This window comes from Cololabis saira, chromosome 16, assembly GCF_033807715.1.
Source record: "Cololabis saira isolate AMF1-May2022 chromosome 16, fColSai1.1, whole genome shotgun sequence".
NCBI lineage: Eukaryota > Metazoa > Chordata > Actinopteri > Beloniformes > Belonidae > Cololabis > Cololabis saira.
The window spans coordinates 20,847,807-20,865,217 of record NC_084602.1 but is presented as its reverse complement, the minus strand read 5'-3'; the positions used below and the strand labels follow the sequence as shown (position 1 = coordinate 20,865,217).

General features: G+C 41.9%; 1 protein-coding gene across 1 annotated transcript; it reads right to left on the bottom strand.

Moving 5' to 3' along the window:
- Positions 1–13,826: 13,826 nt before the first annotated feature.
- Positions 13,827–16,814, bottom strand: sox11a (SRY-box transcription factor 11a). The gene has a single exon (XM_061743402.1). The coding sequence runs from the start codon at positions 16,676–16,678 to the stop codon at positions 15,572–15,574; it is 1,107 nt and encodes a 368-aa protein (XP_061599386.1). The 5' UTR covers positions 16,679–16,814; the 3' UTR covers positions 13,827–15,571.
- Positions 16,815–17,411: the final 597 nt, after the last annotated feature.

Here is a 17,411-nt window from a genome sequence, read left to right as displayed (position 1 = left end):
ATCAGCACCTATGACGGGAAAAAAGTCACAAAATTGATTTGCAGGACCTGCATTCGAGCATTCAAGGGGATTTAAACTGTGTGATGTGCAACGTTGCCGGTATAATCATTTATGCAATCCATACCAACCTGTGGGCTTGCGAGTTTTGCTGTTTATCAAAGTGAATGATGGGTAAATGAGACAGAATATCCAGAAAATGTGTAAATGACACTGAGTCTGATTTATGCATATTGTCATTTGTAGAAGAAATTGTGTGCTGGTGCATGTGTGTTTGTGTTTTCTTTGTGTGCTTAAATCAATGGTCATCCCCTTGATACAAGATGGCCTCATAAATCATTGTTTGTTGATCACTTGACAGTAGGCAGGGGCCTTATGGCGTTTTCCTAATTATTCCAGCTCACAGCCCCAGTGGATGAATAAGGACAGGAATTCCAAAGCAAATCAAGGCAGTGGACTTTACAGAAATGTGGCCATAAAGGTGGTTTGGTTTGGGCGCGGGGAGTTGAGGATGCAAGTATCAAGGAAAGGGAGAGGCGGAGGGGGGATGGGAGAGAGCGTGTGCGTGGGCTACGGGTGGGCAACTTGGATTCTGGGGTGCAGTGAAGTGAGAAATCCAGCGTATGAGATATCAGTCACGCAATTCCAATGTGCTAGGGGACCCTGTCACGACAGGAACAAACCGGTTTCCTGATTGGCTTTGCAGGAGAAAAAAAATATGTTATTGAAGCCATTTTATCGCCTGATGCTTTGCATCTCCCTCAAAACACAATTCTTAGTTGCCACTCGCCAGGTCCTCACTTGTATTAACTCCATACACAGCAAGCCTCTGTAATCCTTGTTTAAGGACTGCAGAGTAATAATCCCTAAAAACCGAGCCAAACATTTATATGGCTAAGATTTTTCCTGCCTTTTTTTTAAGACCAAACTTGTCAAATCTGTCAGTTTTTGGGCAAGGAACTGACAAATTGTGTCAAATGGTAAGGCTAAGTGGTCAGAGTGAAGTATTGGCTTTCAGTGTCATTAACTTTTCAGCATAAAGCAGGTTTCTGTCACCACTGACCAAATTGCTTTAAATGCAGAGCAATTACACGGTTGAGCCTGGCGCTTAAAAGATGAGTGGAGAATTTCTATAGTAAGGCCTAATGGAATTATTAGTGAGATGTTATGTAAGGGGAACGTACATCTCCAGTAATACTGGAACTATGCAGCATGTTTCAGTGATGTACTGTACCAGTCAACTGGTCTTTGGGTTAATTACTGGACTACCCTTTATAATTAACAAATCTGTGACAGCGAGTTAAATAATTCATTTCTTCGCATTTTTTTCTTCTACACTTACTTTCCCCCCTTTACACAAGTTTCGATTTAGACTTTTTTCAGACTTTACATCAATGAGTCACATGTGCAGACATGGCAGGATTAACAACTCATTATTCAGAGGTAAAATGTGTTGGCTTGAGGCTTAAAACATGGTCTAAGCATGTTTTAAATATTGCTGCCCATATCACAGTAGCCATGCGGTTTCTTCTCTTTGATATATATTTGCAGCATAATGTGTGGTTTTGAAAATCAATCAGAAGCGCTCTTTTGATCACAACTGTCCCTCATCTTGCCACGCTGTCAAAAACAGAGTACGGCTCTCATAGAGGTGAACCGCATACTGACACGCAAGTTGAATTTCCGTCCTGCGTTGGGTGTGAACAGCAAAATATGATATTTTGACCAGTAGTCTAGAAAGAAAATCATAATTAGGGCCAGAGCACTGACAGTGCGAAGGACGACGAAAGGAGGCCCTTTTTTGCCCCCCTAAACGTGCCCCAAAAGTCACCAAATTCTGCACGCAAGCCAGGCCTGGTGAAAAATTTGATATTTAATGGTTTGCATTAGAGGGCGTGGCCTAATGGCTCAACAGCGCCCCCTAGAAGACTTCGTGCCTCAAGCCCCACAATACGGTTTGACGTACATGCACGAAAGTCGGTACACACCTGTATCATGTCACAACTTAAAGAAAAGTCTCTTGGCGCCATGGCCGGAACCAAACAGGAAGGCGGCCATTTTGAATTAATCGTGTAATTTATGGTAAATGGCTTACACTTATATAGAGCTTTCCAGCTGTACTCCTACAGCCCCAAAGCGCTTTACACTGCAAACATTCACCCACACACGCACACATTCACACACACCGGTTGTCGGCGGAGCTGCCATACAATGGCGCTGGCCTGACAACCGGGAGCAACCGGGGATTCAGTGTCTTGCCCAAGGACACTTTGGTGGATACAGGAGGAGCTAGGGTTCGAACCACTGACCTTCAGGTTCATGGGCAAACGCTCCACCAACTGAGCCACCTTCCCTATTTAGGCGCAATTTATGCCATTTCTTCGGCCGTTAATGCAGCCCGAACCGTAACGTGCACCCAGGTGTGTTATACATCAAAATGTGAGTTTCCATCCTGCGACGATGCAAATGACTTTTCTCAGTCAAAAGCATTACCGTGGCGATAGACGCCAAAAAGCGCGCCCCCCCCCCTTCGTCTGATTGGTCCATATTTGATAGTCCCTATTCTCTGCCATAACTTTTCAATGGTTTGACATAAAGAGTCGTGGATGGTGTCATCGGACTCGGTTTTGAGTCCTTGACCTTTATTGGTGAAAATGACACGAGCGAGGGCCCGTTCATCGCTGCTTGCAGCTTTAATTACAAGTTGGTTTTGTATTCAACATATAGGTTTGACACAAATACATTTGTATAAATGGGTGTGTTAAATTTGTCTGGTTTCATGATACATATGCTCAGCACAACTTTCTGAGGTGAATTCTCATTGAATTATCATTTTATGATGTTTAATAGCTTTATTTGTCTATACCACAAAATATTGCAGGATAATGCGTCCCCCATCCATCCCTCCATAAGAACTATTCAGGGTCATGTATCCACATGCTGGAACCTATCCCAGCTGTCTTCGGGGAAAAGGCAGGGTACACCCTAAACATGTCATTAGTAAAAGCTAATTCTGCAGCATTTACACCAAATCCCAGTCATTTACAGGTGAGCACAGTGAATGACCTCAAGAAAATGTGTGTTATGCTATTTCACATAATGTAAAACTTAAGCACTTTTCAAAGATTTAAGCAGTCATCAGCATGATGAAGGCATTCAGTGATTTGGGCCAGAAATATGCAGTATTTATGATATATGTGTTGTATTCAAATATATATATATATATATATATATATATATATATATATATATATATATATATATATGTATGTATGCCAATTTGTATTTGAGCCTTTGAAAAATGTGTAATATTTTGCTGTGAAAATCCATAAATACTTGATAATTGATGCAGGAATTGGTCACAACACAACACAAAATTTTTTTTTTCTCAGAAATGTTGGGGTCTAATAAAAACAAAATATATGGTAGAATTTGTATGCAAAATAGAACGTTCCTATATTAACATTTAAGCCCAAATTTAGCTTGATATTCCTAGCCTCATGCCACCTGATGTGGATGTAAAACAATTCATTTTGTTAAACTCACAAAAGAAATGTGCCAAGACCATCAGAAGAAATAGGTAATTCTCAGGAAAACAGTGTCAACCTATATCAATGGCTTTGGCTGAATGTTGCTTAACAGCTTCACTCCAAGAAAGTCCAGAGCATTTCCCAGCTTACCTCAGGCGGTAGATGGGGTACACTTTGGACTGGTCCACAGTCAATCACAAGGCCAAACAACCCGCTCACTCCTAGAGTCAACTCATAATTACCAATCACAGTGAGAACAAGGGAACTCCCAATCCCAATCCAGGAACCGTCTGTCAGGTCCAGCATGTTGCCTAGCGGTGGATCAGTGTCCACTTAGTCAACTCAGCATAGCAACTTGAGCAACTTGAGCAACATAGCATCACAAAGTTGAAAAGTGATCTGAATATTCAAAAATATTTTTTTTTAATTTTGATGCATGTAATTTAATATTATTTATTTCATAAACCTAATAGGAGGATAATTTAGTATTTTGATACATTTTTGTGCATCCCTGATTCAGACATCGGACACTTTTCTGTTCATTCCCCCCTCTGTTCAGTCAGGCACCTCTGAAAATGACAGAAACAGCCATGGTGTAGGAGCGTGATTTGTCATTTGTGCAAACCACATAATATTAAAGTCCTCATGGACTTCCTATCATGACCAATGGTGCAGAGATTGTTTCAAACATACCTGTGATGAAAAGGAGCACTCCAACTTTTGAAGCTTGTTGAACAGTATGCAATTGATTTGTTGATTTGCTACAGTAACAGAAAAGTTACAAACAACTTGAGTAAAACCTCTTTTACTTCACTTAAGGCCACTGTCTTCACAGTTTGACAGATGGGTAGTCACTGTGAAACTAACACGCATTGTATTTAAAAATCAAAACTGTGTAAAACAGAAACAGATGAAATTATGAAGGAAGAAAGAAAAGTTTGGGTGGTGTAGTTATTTTCTTATTAATGTGATTCGTGGGATTTCTCTGAGCAACTGATCAGAAGAGAAATGATCTTACCAGTGCAGTGAATCTCTCTGTTAATGTCACTATGGCAATTGAGACTTGAACCTTATTGAAAGTCGTGTATGTCCAGTATTGCTGCGATCTACTGATCGAGATTTCTGTTACGAATGTTAAAGAAAAGTAGCAGTGGGCTCTTTCAGACATGACACTGATGCGGTTCAGTTTATCAATGCCCACCGGTACATGTCTGCAAGGAGCTTTAGGCGTGTTGATATATTTAAAGGCAAGTCAGGGCTGTAGCTTAGTTATTTAATCAAACTGCTATGTTTTTTTTTTTGTTTTTTTTTTTGCTTTTGCTGTTGTCCCATATAAAATGAGGAATTATGTTTAATTGATAGAGTTGGAAGATGTTCCGTTTCATGTACAAGGAAGCTTATTGTCACTTGGCATCTACCTTCTTACCAAATTTTGGGGTTGACGTTAACAAAAGTTTATTCCCAAAATGTGGGCTCTTCCCTTTAACAAACTAAGGATGGCATTAATGCTAAGACTTGTGCGTCTTAAAGGGCTGTGTTGTCGGTTTGCACAACTGTTCTTGTGTTCTCTGTCAATGAAAATAGGTATTTTGTGTTGGTGCACTACCAGTTAGAATAAATAAATACATCCCTGAGGCGGTGGTTCTGGCCATCTAATGGACAATAAAATGAATAAATCTTCTGTAATTTTACATTATATTCAGATACAATGAAAACTATCAGATGGAGACAAATGTAGGTCACCCAGAACGCCATCAGACAGCAGTACGAAGGCCCACATCGCTCAGCTGTATCTGTTAGGACATTCTTAACTGCTGGTGGGTATTTACAATGACCCAGTGACAGCTTTTCTCTGCTGGCGGCTGAGGTGTTCAACAAAATGAATAACTCTGACCAGGGAGACGAGATGTGCATGCATGTGTGTGTCAGCAGTGTTTGTGCGTATCAGTGGTGAGGCACGGGGCAACATGTCACATCTCCTCAGACGCTACAAATCCACTTGCCACTGGCTACAGCAACAATCACGCAGAATGTTCTACAGAAGGCGCATCCACTGCTTTTATGCCAGGAGCACACAAAATGTGCCTCTACCACGTCTTACTTGTTTTCCTGACCAGGTCATATGTTCTTCCAGTCTGAGCCAAACATTGTGTGCTGCGATGGGAGCACCGCGGAGCCAATAATATCATACTATGAATCTTGTTAGAAAGAAAAGGATGCTGCCAACTGTGTGTTTAACCTCCAGAAACACAACGTTCTTTGCTTGTTCCTTGACAGTTTTCCAGGTGTAGCTTCTGGTGTAACTGTATCTTTCATGAATGCCGCATTGATGCCAGTTCTCAATAGTGGGTCCACATTCAGCATATAAATTGTTCATACACATATGTATTAATTATTCAACAATGCGCTTTGTTGTGCCCTTTCTGGGGTTAAATAGATGCAGGAGAGGATGGGGGTGGAGGGAAGGTTTTTAGAGTAGTTACTCAAGTCCTGGCACATTTTCATTTGGTCTCTCCATCTCTTACAATAACATCTGAAGTTGTTTCTGCATCTGTAATTGGACAAAGCTATTAAAATCTACATGCAGCTAATGGACTATTTGGCAGGAGTTGTCATTTTATAAAGGCAACCCTAAGAGGGCATTACTGTGTCTGAGTGTCTCCTCTCCTAATCACTGGGGTAAAGCATTCACCTGACAACCGCTCAATGTCTCTGTTTTTGTAAAATATGCATAACTTTTACCAGAAAGACAGAAATATTCAAAAGCGGAGCTGATATTGCAACTATGGTTGGGATAACTGTTTTATCAAAGTACTACAATACAATACATTGCATAAAATGTTGGTATAATTTGGTACAGAATGTCTCAGTGAGGGCAAATGTTCCATCCCAAATCAGAAGGACATATGCATGTGCATTAAAGATAACAGATAACAAACACTGAAAAAGACAATCTGATCAGACTAAATATAAATTAGTCAAAGATGATCATTACCTCCCAAATCGTACAATATGCATCTGTTTTATTTTGGGTTTGACTTGAAGAGTTTTTAAACTGTACAACAATGACAACAATATATACTGGGTATATTCTGGGTCCTCAGAAATCTCCTGGCTCTTAAGCCGGGTTTATGCTTCTTCACCGAAAACGTGCATCGAGTAATCAGATTCAACCTTCCCAAAATATCAACAATGATATCGTTTTTGCTCGCAAACACAAAATTACATATTATTTTTAGTTGCCACAGGCAGCAGCTGGAAAAATCTAGCTCTAACGCTGAGAAACAAAAGAAGCTGGAAAGTACAAGAAGATGATCTGCAAACAATGCTTCCCTTACCAAACAACATGTAAAAAATCATCACAAATCAGGCGTGTACAATACACCTAAAGATCCACACTGACACGAAGACGAATTCAAATGACAAAGAGCTTTATACCAATCATTTGAAGGCACAATTAAAACGAGGGACTGTTAAAGCTGGTGACGTTAGATTTTAAGGCAGTTCCTGAATCCATACCAGGATGATTTCATGCTCAAACTACGAAGAGAAGCGTGGACACAAATGTCCAGACCCCAAATCAGAACCATGCAAGTGACTGCAATCTATAAAAAATAACATTGATCACTTAAAGCAGCACAACGTAACTTTCAGCTTTTCTGAGTTTGGCGGCATCTTTTGGACAAAAGCGGTAGTGCTTTACCAGAAAGAACACTACGTTTCCCATGAGCACCAGCGCGTACTGCCGGAAAACTCCTGTCCCGTCGCGTGCATTTGTTTTGAGAGAAGACGGGACGCTTTTCTGTTTCACCAAGTGAACAGACGGAAAGCAAAAAAAAAGATGTTAAACTGCTGGAAAGGAACTGGAATTTACCGGGATACCTTAAACAAGGAAGCCAGGGAGCGGTATATGGAGAAAATATTGATTATTAACGGTCTGGATCCATATGAAATCCCTACTAAAGAATGGAGCTCCTCGTCGGAGCGCCACTCTTTAGAAGGATTTACTGCCGCAGTTCTGCACAACCCACGTCTTAGGCTACCTTGTTTAGGAGTGTTTGGCAGCTGCTTTGGTAAATGTTTGACTCGCCATGTGTTTCAATAAATTAGTATAATAGTACAACATACAGTACATGTTTTGTATTACTCTTACTTTTCTTTTCTTTTTTTTGACTGCTATATTATGCTGAAGAGGCTCCGAGGCGTGAGCAATATTTTTGTTTTCCTCGTGAGATTATTTTTTTCCTCTGCAGCTAGTAGAGTAGTGGGGAATAAAACCCGTTTGAATGATCCGACCCCGGTCTGTGAGTGTTTGTTTGTGGTTTAATAAACCCGTGTTTTGATCTGACGCCCGTCTGTGTGCGTGTTTGTTTGTTTACTGAGGAATGTTATGTTTGGTCGTTACAGCCGCGATCCAACCGAGCCGACGACTCTTTCACTCTTTTACTTTGTTATCAGATACTTGGCCGGCCTCCGTGGTTCTGCCTCCAAGCAGGAAAGCGGTGAAAAGTTAAACCATTAGCGATCTTTTCCCCAGGTCTGTTATGTGTGGAGCTGCTGCAGCTCCAACACAGCAACGGGTTACCAGCTTCTGCGGAGCTGCGCTACAAGCCCCGCCCATTTTCGTCTCGACTACGAATCGGGAAGGAGGGGGAAGTGACGTATGCCGTAAAGCAGTCAAAGCCGTAAAAATGTGTAGTTTTTTAGTGTGGAAGGGTTCCTACCATGCTCCTCAAAGTTACATAGTGCCAGTGAAGGCGATACAGACCCCCCCAGACCATGACAGAGGTGTCATTAAACCTGTTGTAAGTTGATGTACCATCACAATGACTCTGGAAATATGATATTAAGGTGGAAAAGTTACATAGTGCCGCTTTAAGAATGTGAAAAACTATGTTAATCATTTATTTGACCAAGAAAAATCTTGGGAAATTGATTTGACTGACAACAAAACCTGTTTCCACTGCGTGAGGATCCATCCCTGATGCCTCTGGGGCCATAAAAGTCCACGCTCCCGCTGCACAAAATGAACACAAGGAATTCTTTTCTTTTTTTTTCGTACACTCCTTTTAAATGGCATTTGTGAATTTTTCTCCATATTTTAATGCTTGACAGAGGTTTCCCACAGTAATCCATCGCCTGTAAGGTTATATCCGCTATGTATGAATGATGGCTCGAGTGTGCATCTGAAGGCTGGGGACCTGTGTGCTGTGAGATTCTTTCAGATTTCTTGAATAGTGTAGTTATTTCATGCAAAGCTGAGAAGAAAATATGGAAATCATTGTTTTTAAACAGTGATTTTCAAAGTCCCAGCCTTTCACGGATTCTCCTTTAGTACCTAATCGTGATTACGATCTTCGAGGAGCATCACCTGTTTGATGTCACATCACTTTGAAAGAATAGTCCTCCGATTATTTTCCTTACAAAACCAAACTGAATTAATAAGGAACCCTTTTTAAAAGATTAGGACTTAGAAGACTCTTTGAATATATATATATATATATATATATATATATATATATATATATATATATATATATATATATATATATATATATATATATATATATAGAGAGAGAGAGTTCTCCGTCCATTTTAGAAAGCTAAATGTTAATATAGTTTTTTGAAGAAGCAGGGTGGCTACTATCACAAAACCTTGATAGCAATCATTGGAGCCTTAGACCCCCCCCCCTTTCGGTAAGCAATCCATGCTTCCTGTATCGGTCCCCAGAGAATTCAGTGTTCTAATTATTCACTGAAGCAGCAAAGACTATCAAATGAAACCCAGCGTTGAGTCCATCCATGAGGGGGTACCCTGACAGCGTAACCTGGGAAACATGCAAATGGTGACAGAGAGAGATAGGCGGGAGGGGGGGGGGGCAGGGTGGAGACTTGAGGTGTGTAACGGTCGTAGCTGAGTGAGGAAGTGGAGGTTTCAGCTGTGAATCAAGAAAGGTGGGGCCGCTGGGCTTCAGAGCAGCAGAGTATTAGATTTCAAATGCATATGAATGACCAACTGCTGGTTTTGCTCTAGCTTTAGGGGGAAATTGCAAGGACTACCCTTCAGCTGCAGTTTAGAATATAGATGACTGCTGCACTTAATCCTAGGCTGGGTTGGTAGGGGGTCATGAATGTATGTTGCTCCTAATGCTGTTTCATTAAAGTGAAGAGTTCCAGAAGACTGGGGCACATTTCTTTTTCAAGTTTCAAAACCCTTATGGGCCCTAAACATTATACACTCATACAAATTAATTTAGGTTTCATGTATTTGGAATTACATTCAGAACAAGTAAGGTTACTTTAAAGAGTACTTTTATCATTGACCAAGCTACAACTTAAATCTAAATGCACTAGAAGATTACAGGCTAACAGCCAGATACACACAATCCCAAAAAAGAGGGGGAGGGGCCATGCCGTGGTCTTAAATCAGTGCGTTTGGGCAGCAAGCCAAGCAAGCTTTCCTCCTCAGACATAAATGTGCAATAACGGCGTGCCGAGCTCGGGTAATATACAAATATCCACCTCATTTAATTAGTGGGCAACAATGCTGCTTTGTGTACTGTTTACACACTTAACACTTATACACTACTGAATTATCAACAGCAGTAAATCATACATCAAACCCAGTAATATGGATTAATATATGACTTCAATTTTATTTGTAAAAAAATGGTTGGAAATGAGGCTATGGCAGGCTCCTGAAGCTGCTGAAAAGAGTCACAATTAATTCCAAACAAAGTGATGTAAATCCTAAAGTGACCGCAATCAGCCAAACCACGTTGTGTGATTGCACTCTAAACAGAGCTGCATGCCATGACAAGTTGGTCTAAATTACACCCAACCCAGTGATGTGGCCTGTTTTTTTCTCTAAAAAGGGGAAAAGGCCTCATTTATTTGCCCCCACATGCTGAGTGGTGGCGACGGAACGTTCGGGAGCACACGCTGGAGCCCCGATCTGCGAAACGTCAACAAGAAAACCCATTTGCTTTAAAACAATACGCTGATCTGGGTTTGAAAAGAAAAGCAGGTGTGCAACTGAGCTCCTGCTCTCACAACAGAAAATGTGCATGAGTGATGCACGACCTCCAGCAGCTCCCCACAAAAAAGTGACCTTCTTCCGATGCGATCTTACCGCGTGTCAGAACGGATTCTGCCAGGAGTGATTGAACTGTTTGTTTTTGTGTCGCACAGACAATAGCACGGTCAGCTTAAACTCCTCACGACAACCTGCTGTGTCCTCTTTCAGAACACCGGGTGCCCTAAACTCTTTTCAGTGTCCCATTGCCTTTGCTAAATAATGAAAACGTCCAATGAAGTAGTGAATGGACAATCGGGCAGCAGCAGACCCTGCAGGTTACTATTCTCCAGCTACACACTTATCCATTACTTCGACTTTTTTTTTTTTTCAATCCAAGCTACGCTAGGTTTTACCAGAGTTTTACACTTTTTCTATCGTGCACATTTGCTTTTTTTTTTAATATAATCTTCCTCCCCTCCTCATCCGCCCCCTTTTCATTATGTGCCTGCACATGTGCGCGTCTGCGAGAGGGCTAAAACACCATGAGGGAATTGAGGCCTCTGCCACCCCCCACTCCTCACAAATGTGAGGGGATAGTAAATATCAGCGCGGCAGATGGGGCTGATGCTCCCTCTCTGCCTCTCTCCAGTACACAGAGAGGGCAGAGCAAATGGATAGCCATCAACAGCAGCAGGAGTCGCCCCAGGCCAAGACGGGAGCAGAGGACACGGGGACTGGACTGCTGCTCAGACAGGCAATTTTACAGACAAATTCCCCCTATCAGCAAGGGAACCGCAAACCATTAGGAAGGAGTGCTTATAAGGTCATTGTATCTAAGATTTCATGGTATACAGGCATGCCAGTGATAAACATGTGGTTTTCTCATTTGGATTCATGAGATAATAAATTACATTTATAGTCCAAGTGCCTTTTTTCTTTTTTTTTTACCTGTTTGGTTCATATTCCAGGACTCTGTTGCAGAAGTGAACAACTGCTGGTGTGTTATTTCAATAATCTGTCACACACCTCGCAGGATCTGTGGCGCGGTGGCAGTGTGTAACAGCGTGACATGCTTGTACAGGAGAGCAGGAGAAGGGCTTGCTCATCTAAAACTATCTGCTCAGACTATCTGGAGCCGATTTCAAAAATCTTGCCCACTCGTCAATTAACCAACAGCAAACGGGCTTAAATTTGGGAAGGCAGATTTTGCTGTTGTTGTTTTGAAGCCAGCAGCATGGAAGGTATATGTCAGTATATTCCCACAGCAATATTAAGCAGCCTCCCACCGGGAGGAGAGAAGCACATGTGGATCAGCGATGACACAACATGGAATCTTACTGCGCAGCGGCATAAGCTGAGAGGTGATGTAATGCATCCCAGCTCACTGGGTTAGAGTCATTGCAGAGGAAAAAAAAAAAAATGTGAGGAAATCATAACAAGCTTTATTATTGCTGGATTTAACATCAGTAGCCTGAGATGGAGACAAGCCACAGAAATGCAGCAGGGGTCATTGTATAATGTCACATAGAGAGCATTTGACTGGAACATCCATGCTTACATGAATGATTTAAATCTTCAAGGGACCGAAAATTACTTTTTTTTTTTTTGCCGCCGCCGCCGCAATACCCCACATCTGGTGTGGGGTAAAGCCCACTGTCCTTGAAAGACAGCATCTCATTTTGGAGACTTCTGCATCTTCTGTATCTGTGTTTATTTATTTCAGGCGGAAGGAGAAGAAGGAAATTTCAACGGGTCACTAATTTCATTTCAGCATGTACCAATGGCATTAGCCCTAAGCCAATATTTCAGAGGGGCACAAAATCAATGTTGAGATTATACTGGGAATAGTCCTGGAACCCATTAGCAACTTTGACCAATAGGTCAGGTAAAGTAATAGCTAGATAAATGTTTTATTACAGATTTGCAAAGTGACTTAACTGAAAGGGGGGGAAGGGGCTGGTACCTGGGCAGCCACGCATGGTAAATATTCATCATTAGATTCTGCTTCTGTATTGAGCACACATATCTCAACAGTCGAGACCCTTCTTTTCTTTTTTTTTTATCTATTTTTTATTTAAAGTGGATCGCAATAAACAATCTTTAGTTGAAGCAAGAGTGCATCCATTGTCCTTGTGAGGATCAGAGACCCACAGAAGTGAAGGTGGGTTTTACCGCTGGATTCAACTAATTGTATTTTGTATGACATCATTTGTAGCCGAGATGTGTTTAACGGATGCTGCTCTGACAAAGGACAGACATATCCCCGACGAAGACACAGGAGCAACACAGGTTCAGTGTCCCTGAGCCCTAACATAATCAGCTCCGGTGATACACAGTACGCCACACGTACATCTTTGCCCATTTTCAAGGACTAATATCATTACACTACATGTCCCCCCCCTTCTTTTACTCAATTCTATTTATGGATTTGTTTAGTTTCAGAGGTTATTGGTCATAAGGCTTAAGAAAAAATGACCTGACCACAAAAACTGCACTTAAGAAGCACTGGAATTAAATTTTAAAGTCATCGTCACTATTTTCAGATCCCTGTGACCCATTTACACATCCAAACAAACATATCTTTACATCAGGTCTCAAAGGGTTAACTAGGGTAACTAGGGACCAAATGAAGAATTAGTTGACTAAATTAACCTTTTACAGCTTGCTTTCACATATTTCTACAGAAAAGCCTTTGATTTTTAGGAATAAACTCAGCAGTATTATTTATGTTTGAATTGCATGTCACATTTAACTTTTTTCCTTTTTTTTTTTTTTTTTCTCCCCGGCCCGCTGTTCAAACTGTCTCCTGGCTGTTCAATGCCGGGCAGAGCGTTAGTTTTCTCAATGAAACCCAGACAGACTGAGAGGTCCCACACGCTGAGAGGAGGGCTCCTGTTTCCAGCTCTGTTTCCATGGGGACCACCAAGCGGACCAATCACAGTGCTGAGCGCCGACAAGCGGGCAATTCAATTTCTTAAAGATGCAGTGTTGGTTTTTTCGGGGGTGGTGGTGTTGTGAATGAAAGCTGAGTTATGTATGAATTTAGAGAGAAAAAAAGGAACAGAAAAAACAGAATACTGAAGCATCTCAACACTTAAGTTCAAAAGTTTTTTTTCCTTTTTTCCTTTTTATTAAATGTGAATTCACATGGTAGTTTGAGCCCATCCATTAAGGGATTCCACCTACATACAAAATAGGCATCATTCTGTCATCACATCCTTATCAAATGCAAGAAATAACACATTTGTGTACATATATTCACAAACTGAAAGGACAGTCGATGGTGGTAGGTACTTATTTATTAAAAGATGAGTCAAAGACAGATTCACACTTGGAATGTGAAGTAACTACTGCCTAGAGCTTCCAACAAAAATGTCTCGGCATATAATTAGGTCATATTCCAAAACCTTTTATCAAACAGACTTCATATGTAAGACCCACATAAAAATAAACAATATCTGCTTTTTTTTAAGTGCAAGAAATAAAAAATACAGGTTTGTGGTTAATGTCTTAAAAAAAGAAGGCAGTCTTCAGTTTCAAAATAAAGTTTCATTTCATGAAACAGGACTATGGAATGTTCTTTTTTTTGCTTCCTTGTTAAACTAATGCCAGACCACCACTGTATCAGATTATGCCCTTTTATGGAACCTTTATTTTTATTCTTAATTTGCAGTAAATATTTCAACATCAGACATGCCCATAATCTGATTGTGTGTGTTAATATAGCATCCAAATTGTGATGTCAATCTGTTTGAATCGCATGCATCACACCATGAGACCATATTAAAATTGTTTTGTATCAGTTCCAGCTGATTTGTTTATTTCCCTGCCTGGACAGGCTTCAGCATCACAACATGAAATGATGTTGACAGTGCACGAGTCTGTTTTTCCATCATTTGCTACAATTGTCGATGGTCTGTATCTCAAGAGTATATATTGCACAAAAAATGAGAAAGGGGGGAAAAAACAGTATGTGCCATAAAAAATACCAAAATCCAGTTTCACACCTGCGATTGGGACCCATCCACATATCACGAGTATGATATACATAAACTCCTAACTTTACTATATTACAGTACATATACAATCTTGAAACTAGTTCCAGCTCTGAGGTATGTGTTCCCCATGATGCCATTGTATCGTCTACAAATACTCAACAAATCTGCTCTACAACTGTACAAAACCTAGTTTAAAATCACAAGGCATTTTTGATGCAAGTCTTAATTTAACTTAATCCTTAAAACCAGGACTCCCTTGCATGCTAAAAACAAATGATAAAGGGAAGAAGTGCCTGAAACTCACTGAAAGCACAGTAAGAACATTCCCTTTTAACTGTACAAAAATATGCCTGAAAATATCTTACTTTTCTTTTAAAAAGATGAGGTCTGTTATGTATCAAAATGTTTCCTCCACACCTCTATTCTGTAGAGGTTTAGGCTGCTTAATCTTCCAAACCAGGAGGTAAACGGAATCAGTAAAAAAAAAAGAAAAAGAAAAAGGCAAAAAAAAAAATCAAAATCAAAAAACTAAAACATATTTTTGCGGCATTTAGAAATTACATTAACGGTTGAAAAGTAGCATCCTGAACAATAGTCAGTTCACAGATTTGCTTTGAGACAGTCCACAGTCCGTGTTCAGCTCCCTGCAGTTTTTTTTTTATTTTGTTGTTGTTATTAAGAGGATAAGATGCATAGAAGTTCATGTATTTTTCCCTTTGTGGTCCTTTTAAGCTGAACAGTACATTGCAGACCTATGGGGGGGAAAAAATCCATAAAACCCTGTCATGCTGCCAGATAAAAAAAAAAGAGAGTCCGCAGACTTTTTTTTTCCTTTTCTTTTTTGCTACCAGCTTCATAAGCATCTCATTCCTCAAACCTCACCTCGGCTCATGGTCCTCCGCCTCCCTCTCAAGGACCTTACAGAGAAAAAAAAACCCACAGGAGGCCGGGCTAAGGACAATTTGACCAAGACACGTATAATTTCATATCTCCCTTCTCTGTTATTACTTGAGAAACTGTTTTTTTTTTCAGTATGTGAAGACCAGGTCGGAAAAGTTCGCCTCCAGCCAGTCCCCGGCAATCATCTCACTGAGTTCTGGCGTGCAGTAGTCTGGGAATTCAAAGTGGGAGCCCAGGCTGCCCTCGCTGAAAGAGTCCAGGTCCTTATCCACAAGAGACAGGGAGAGGTTTCCTGAATTGGGGTTCCCCAGCTCCGGGGCGCTGGGAGCGAAATTCAAACTAAAGTCAAACAGCAAATCGTCCGCGTCCTCCCCAGAAGAGGAGCCGCTGCTGGAGGAGGAGGAAGAGGAGGATGTGGAGACAGACCTGGAGGATGCTGGTGAGACAGAAGCAGCGTGCAACGCACTCTGCTTCGAAATGTTTTTGATATTGTAAAAGAGTCTGTTGTTGCTCCTCACTTCTTCATACATGCTCGTCCCCTCGGACTCCGCCGAGGAGCTCAAAGTTGGGCTCGCGGGAACTTTGGCTACACCGTACGGCCTCAGGCGCTCCTCCTCCCCGGCTTTAATCCCCGTCCGGTAGTCCTCCTCGTAGTCGTCCTCGTCGTCCTCGTCGGTGAGCTCACTTTTCACAGTCTTTGCAACTTTTAAGCTGGGAAACACGCAGTCCTCCGCGTAGCCGTGATGAGAGGACTTGGAGCCGCTCTTGGTCTTGATCTTGGAGCACTTCTTGCTGCTGCTGGGAGTCTTTGCCATTTTTCCGCACTTCTCCGGAGACGGTGCTGCCGCCGATGACTTGGAAGTGTCGAGCTTTGGTTTTTTCTTGGGTCTGTATTTGTAGTCGGGGTAGTCGGCCATGTGTTTTAGCCGCAGTCTCTCGGCTTCCCGGATAAACGGGATCTTTTCGCTGTCCTTGAGCATCTTCCACCTCTTCCCGAGGCGCTTGGAGATCTCCGCGTTGTGCATGTCCGGCGACTGCTCCATGATCTTTCTCCTCTCGATCTTGGACCAGACCATGAACGCGTTCATGGGCCTCTTGATGTGGCCGGTGGCCGTCTTGCACCAGTCCGGGTTGATCGGCACGGGGCTGCATGCCATAAATTCACTCTCCTCCGAGTCCGTGGCCTCCCTGGACATGCTCCCATCCGTCTCGCTGGTGTCCGTGTGCTGCACCATAGTGTCCTACTCGGTGTCTTTTAAAACAGCTCCTCACCGCCAAGACGGCTCAGCTTTGTGTTTCTGCGCCCGGTTCGTCCTCTACTTAATGTGTCTCAAGCTCTGCACTCTTTTTCCAGAGTTACAAACTGCCTTCTTAACTAGTTATCAGCTTTTTCATGTCCCCTGCGTCACAGACCGTCGGCCAATCGCGTCCCTTCCACTCCGCCCAGCAGACTCCATCCAAGACTCCCGTTTAACCCTTTTATTCCAGCCCTCCCGAGCTCTCGTCGGAGTGGAGGTGGGGGTTTGTGCTACAGAGTGTCTGGAGCAACACGCCGGGCGAGACAAGCATATTAAACACACAGTTTGCGCCGTGCGCTCCTGAGACGCGCATGGCGCATCAAAGCGCATTTACGTTTCAAGTCTATTTTCTTATTTTTTTTTTCCCTCATTAAATATATTGTTCTTATTCTTTAGATTTACTTCTATTTCGTTGGTGTATCTAGAGAGAAAAAAATAATATATGTTGTGGGGGTGTTTTCTCCCCCCTCCCCTTCTCCTGAGTTGAGTACTGAAGGTGGCGCTTCGACACTGTTGCAGGCGCACAAGCGCGTCTGAGCGTCTGCTTGTCCTAACATCAAAGAATACCTATTTTCCAACTGGAAACAGCTTGAGGAAGACTTTGTGTTATTATTAACTTCCTTACAACATGCGCTCGCACTGATTTCTGCGTGGCCGAGCGCTGGCTGGC